Source organism: Saccopteryx leptura, chromosome 1, assembly GCF_036850995.1.
Source record: "Saccopteryx leptura isolate mSacLep1 chromosome 1, mSacLep1_pri_phased_curated, whole genome shotgun sequence".
NCBI classification, from domain to species: Eukaryota; Metazoa; Chordata; class Mammalia; order Chiroptera; family Emballonuridae; genus Saccopteryx; species Saccopteryx leptura.
Window position 1 is genome coordinate 384,075,208 of NC_089503.1, and position 5,939 is coordinate 384,081,146.

Below are 5,939 nucleotides of genomic sequence, written 5' to 3' on the forward strand. Positions count from 1 at the left end.
GTGGATCCCGGTCGGGCGCATGCGGGAGTCTGTCTGACTGTCTCTCCCTGTTTCCAGCTTCAGAAAAATGAAAAAAAAAAAAAAAAAAAATGGAATCAGGAGTGGAGACAGCCATGCACCTTTCCCTGCATCAGGCCCCTTTCCAACAGCAGGCTCGAGGATCTCCACATCTACCCTTCAGTCACAGTCTCCTAAATCCTCTCTCAATGACCTCCGCCCTTTTGCCCTGTGAGCAAAGCATTCAGACTCCCTGTCAGCCCCTCCTAACACACACCCAGCACGGGCACCTCGGTGTTCACTCTCTGGGCACATCCCTCAACACTGCCCCTCCCACACAGCCCTCTGTCCCAAGACTTGGCCCTTCCCGACCCAGCCTCCCCTCCCCCACACCCTCTCCCCCAGTCCCTTCCCAGAGTGCTGCCCTCAGGGCCACTGTGCCTCCAGACAAGGCCAAAGCCCCGTGGGGAGCTCTTTCATGCCTCCACTCTCCCCTCTTACCTGCCCCCACAACCGGAACAATCCCTACCAGGCTCCCTCTCCCAGGAAATGCAGACAGAGGACAGAGACAGGAACTTTAATGTTTCAGGAGCGGGGTTGTGAACAAGATGGGGACTCCCAAGGCCTCCAGCCCCCAAGGGAGGGAAACAGGATGGTCGTGACTGGCGCCAGCTTCCTCCTCTAAATCAAACGGCACCTGCTGGGACAATTCAGGTCCTTGTACGCGCAACTCAAGCCCCCTTGGCAGGGGCACATGATGTTGGTGGCTCCCTTAGTCTGTGGGAAAATGAGAGTTGAGGGTCCAGGGGAGAAGGGGGTTTAGACTTCTTGGGGAGGAGGAACAAGGGCACCGTGATATTGAGACAGATCTGAGTCTGTCTGCTCTACGGCTGACGCCTTCATGACCTTGGGCAACTTAATGAGCTTCTTTGTCTCAGTTTCCTCATCTATCAAATGGAGATAATAAAGAGTAACCTGCAGCCCAGGCCTCAGCGTAGAGCTTCGGCCTGGTGTGTGGAAGTCCAGAGTTTTTTTGTTTTTGTTTTTGTTTTGTTTTTTTACAGAGACAGAGAGAGAGTCAGAGAGAGGGATAGACAGGGACAGACAGACAGGAATGGAGAGATGAGAAGCATCGATCATTAGTTTTTCATTGCACATTGCGACACCTTAGTTGTTCATTGATTGCTTTCTCATATGTGCCTTGACCACCGGCCTTCAGCAGACTGCGTGACCCCTTGCTCGAGCCAGCGACCTTGGGACCTTGGGTCCAAGCTGGTGAGCTTTTGCTCAAACCAGATGAGCCTGCGCTCAAGCTGGCAACCTCGGGGTCTCAAACCTGGGTCCTCGGCATCCCAGTCCAACGCTCTATCCACTGCACCACCGCCTGGTCAGGCGGAAGTCCAGAATTTGATTCCTGGCCAGGGCACACAGGAGAAACACCCATCTGCTTCTCCACCCCTCCACCTCTCCTTCCTCTCTGTCTCTCTCCTCCCCTCCCGCAGCCAAGGCTCCATGGGAGCAAAGTTGGCCCAGGCGCTGAGGATGGCTCTATGGCCTTTGCCTCAGACGCTAGAATGGCTCTGGCCACAACTGAGCAGCACCCCAGATGGGCAGAGCATCGCCCCCTCGTGGGCATGCCAGGTGGATCCTGGTCAGGCGCATGCGGGAGTCTGTCTCTGCCTCCCTGCTTCTCACTTCAGAAAAATACAAAACAACAACAACAAAAAAACAGAGTAACCTGTTTTTTAAGGTTATTATGAGGGTTAAATGAAATAAATTAGATAAAGTGCTTATAATGAAAAGACTTTCTGGCCACATCAGCTATTATAGAGTCAGGCCAGAGCGGTGGGGACGGGGTGGGGGTGGGGGTGCCTGGCTCCTTCCTAAGGGCACTGACAGCTCTCCAGCCTGGGACATGGGGGCCCAGCCCCTCCTCCCTAGGAAGGTGTGGGCCCAGGGCCAGGGAGGAGAGACAGCAGGAACAAGGTGGGAACAAGATGTACTGAGCATTCTGCCCCCTGCATTCCCACGAGGTGGTGACAAGCATGCTCAGCTGAGCACTGGTGGTCGCCAGCACCACAAATTCTTTCCCACAGGCTGGTGGGGTGGGCACTTTCACCCCATTTTCCAGACGAGGAAACTAAGGCTCAGAGGACAAAAGTGACTTGTCCGAGGTCCCAAAGATGGGGTGGGAAGTCAGGATTTACACTAGAGTTCAACTCCGGAGCACCACGGGGTGCTGCCGGTGCCGAGCCTTGCTCTCCTCTGGAAGCGAGGCCGCTGGCGGCAGGGAGGCGGGGTTGCTGGTGAGAAGGTCTTTCCGCACCTACTCTGCCCTGCCTCGGCCGTGTTAGGGTGGAGATGTTCATTCATTCAACAAACACTCGTTGAGCACCTGCTGTGTGCAGGGACTAAGCTCAGGGGTAGGGGTTCAAAGACGAATGAGTATGCTGCAGTCGTGCCCTAGGAGAGCTCCAAGCCGCCCGCGGACACAGAGAGAGGCGTGGCCATCGCGGGAGATGAGTGCTCTGCTGAGCGCGGGGGCCACGGGGGTGGACATTCCAAGGAGAGAAAGCTTGTCAGGAGTGGCAGGCATCGCAGGACGAGCTGGGGTTTGCCAGGCGGAGAAGGAGGAAGGGCACCCCAAACAGTGGGTGAAAAAGCAGGTGCAGCCCTGTGGGTGGTGTTGTTTTTTAACTTTGCCCGGAGGGACTGCCCATCCCCACAGCCTCACCTGGGGCAAGCACGCCATGTCTTTTCTGGCCTTGGGGGCACAGAAGGCGCCACCGTGGTTCAAATCCATGAGGCAGCAGTCGCTGGAGCACTCAGAGTGGTGGGAGCAGCGAGCCCCATTCACCTGCGGGGACAGCCCCTGAGTCGCCAGCTCTCTGGCTGTGTGGCAGGGTCGGGGAGCGTTCTGGGCGTTGCCAAGGCCCCAGGGGGTCGGTTCCACAGGAGAAGCCATGAGAGGGTCACTCCAGGTAGGTACCACCCCTCCGCTTGTCCCACCCCGGCAGCAGCAACGCTCGGAGGAACAGGGAGAAAGAGAGGGGGCCTTGGGTTTTCCCTCTGCCTCTCCTTTACCGGGGCCCCTCATTTCTGTCCCAACGGGTGACCTGCGCTAGCTGAGCAAATACTCCCAAACCGCACTTTTAACAGGAGTATGGGCAAGAGAAGAGGAGGATAAAAAACGTGGGGAAAGGCCCTGGCCGGTTGGCTCAGTGGTAGAGCGTCATCCTGGCGTGCGGAAGTCCCGGGTTTGATTCCCAGCCAGGGCACACAGGAGAGGCGCCCATCTGCTTCTCCACCCCTCCCCCTCTCCTTCCTCTCTGTCTCTCTCTTCCCCTCCCGCAGCGAGGATCCATTGGAGCAAAGATGGCCCGGGCGCTGGGGATGGCTCCTTGGCCTCTGCCCCAGGCGCTAGAGTGGCTCTGGTCGCGACAGAGCGACACCCCGGAGGGGCAGAGCATCGCCCCCTGGTGGGCGTGCCGGGTGGATCCCGGTCGGGCGCATGCGGGAGTCTGTCTGACTGTCTCTCCCGGTTTCTAGCTTCAGAAAAATACAAAAAAATAATAAAATTAAATAAAATTTTAAAAAGTGGGGAAATGTCATGATGCCTAGAAGTCGGGGGAAGGGGCGAAACGAGAGCAGGTGGGTCGGGTACGGCCAGGTCCCGGGGCTGAGATAGTCCAGAGAGAGCGGGGGATGGTGGGAAGCGGGGCGGTGCTGGCCATGGGGCCACCCCCTTTCACCTCCAGAGCTGCCAGCGAGGCGAAGCAGCCTCTGACAAACGTTGGGGACACCTCAAACTTCCAGCCTGGGAACAATCTCCAATCTCCAGTGGTTCCCACCCCACCTGCCACTTCTCTCCCCAAACCCAACCAGTGTCTCCTGGACAGACTGTGACGCCCGGGCCACCACCCGCCACTAGAGTGGAAGGTTCAAAATGCTCTTTGGCTTACCTTCCTTAACTCGTTTCCAAACTGTGGGAAGGCGCCCCAGCAGGGGAGCAGGACCCCCAAGAGGAGCGCGAAGGCTGTGGCCGTGGCCATAGCCTAGGGCAGCAGGTCGGGTGGGGCTCCCCAGGGCTACAGAGACCAACCTCTTTCCCTGACACGTGACCCGGCGCTCGGGGCCGCGCTGGCTGGAGGCGGGGGGGGGGGGGGGGGGGGGGGGGGGGGTGGGGGGGGTGGGGGGGGGTGTGTGTTAAGGAGTTAATGGTCACAGGCTGCCCAGCGCGGCAGACACGGGGGAGACCTCGGGAAGGGATGGTTATTAATAAGGAAAGGCGCTCCCGTCCCCCACCCCTGGTGAGACTCTGATTCAAGCCTTGGACAGGCCAGATTTTATAGATGTGAGGGCCCCCACGGGCCTTCATATACTATATGACTTCTAAATAAAAACTTAAAACTGTAAAAGAAAGCTTTATTGTGAAACCATGTGCCAAAATGAAGATCGCCTCTTTTTGATCTTCTGACCCTCTCTCTGCCCGGCCTGCACCAAATCGCCCTCCACCCCTGGCCTCTTCCAGATAAGGGGTGCCCAGGCTTGTCACCCATAAGTCCCAGGATGTCAGACAAGATGACTTCTTCCAGTCCCAGTAAGTCCTTTCGTTGTCTAAGAATTGATCTGTGAAGTGTACAGAGGTGTCGGGCAGAATGGAGGGGAGGAGAGAGGAAAACTGAGATGCCTGATTCCTGTCGTTTGAGCCCCCCACGCGGAGGGGGGGGGGAGGATTCGGTTATGGCAGCTGAGCTCACTAATGTAGGGGCTCAGGTCTTCTCTCTAAGAATAGCAGCCCCCACTGTATGGAGAGAGAGTTGTGTCCACTATCTCCGTGAACTGTATCAATCAGGGGAATTAGCAGTAGCTGTCACAGTGGAGACTCCTGACATTTCAGTGGCATATTTGCCACTCAGGTGGGTTCCGGTTTGGAACAGGAGACTTCTCTTCCACCATGCACCAGGCCATCGGGAAGGCTGGCCTCTGGGTCACTTTGGAAGATGGAAAAAAGAGATGGAGGAAGTACATAGAATGGATACTTAAATGCCTCTCAGTGTGACCCAAGCCTCTTCCACATACAGACCATCGGCCAGAACTGGTCACATGACCTCACCCTTCTGCAAGGGAGGCTGGGAAATTAAGGGCATCCCGGAATATTTAGTGGATTCTGCTGTATAACTCGTATCCCCATTTTATAGATGAGAAACCCAAAGGGTCAAGGTAGAATAGCATGCCCAAATAACACAATCACATCGCAGAACCAGATAGAAACCCCAGGGCATTCTGACTACTGAGCCTAAGCTCTTCCCACTCCCCTACACTGCCTTGGGTGGCCAGAAGGCTTTGTCCCCAGGAAAAGGACTCCTGTCATCACTATATCCTCTCCTCCAGAAGTCACAGTCTGAAACTCTCTTCAGACTCATGGCCTGCTGCTTTGGTCAGCTAGTTACCCATCCATGAAGTTCACTGTGTCTCCTCCCAGCTCCACTGTGAACTGGCACGGAGCCCCAGGGACTAATAATCCTTTGTATGGAGTCACACCCTCCCTGAGGTATTGGGCCCTGCCACTGTGAGTGTCAGGTAACTGGAAAATATTGCTGACTGCTCAGGAAAGGGGAAGATTAGGAGGCGAAGGCCAGTAGCTGTGTGTCCCGATTAGGAGATTGGAGTCCTTGATCTGGGGTCCAGGGACCCCTGGGAAGTGTATTGAAGGCCCTGAGAGGGTAGTGGAGCTCTTGAAATTCTATGCAAAATATTTTATGCGTGCCTTTAGAAGACTATTTTTGACAGAGGGCTGCAGTTTTCCTGGATCTTAGTTGAGAATCTTCATTTTACAGCGAGGACCAGTTGGGTGGTCACTGAGCCACCTGACCTATGAGCACGGCCACAGCTCTGCCCTTGGTCAGGGCCCAAATTTGGCCACCCTAGTCTTGTATAAG

At 56.0% G+C, this 5,939-nt stretch overlaps 1 protein-coding gene across 1 annotated transcript; it reads right to left on the minus strand.

The window, feature by feature from the left end:
* Positions 1–678: 678 nt before the first annotated feature.
* Positions 679–4,049, minus strand: CLPSL2 (colipase like 2). The gene is made up of 3 exons (XM_066360312.1): positions 3,960–4,049; positions 2,732–2,854; positions 679–774 (listed from the first exon to the last, which is right to left on the minus strand). The coding sequence occupies exons 1-3, from the start codon at positions 4,047–4,049 to the stop codon at positions 679–681; spliced, it is 309 nt and encodes a 102-aa protein (XP_066216409.1).
* Between the last annotated feature and the right edge of the window lie 1,890 nt (positions 4,050–5,939).

Bases quoted from the DNA above. Each gene is read 5' to 3' on its own strand.
- CLPSL2 (XM_066360312.1), bottom strand. From the start codon at position 4,049: ATGGCCACGGCCACAGCCTTCGCGCTCCTCTTGGGGGTCCTGCTCCCC. The intron at 2,855-3,959 runs GTAAGCCAAAGA...CTGTCCCCGCAG, and splicing joins TTGGAAACGAGTTAAGGAAG to GTGAATGGGGCTCGCTGCTC. The intron at 775-2,731 runs GTGAGGCTGTGG...ATTTTCCCACAG, and splicing joins ACATGGCGTGCTTGCCCCAG to ACTAAGGGAGCCACCAACAT.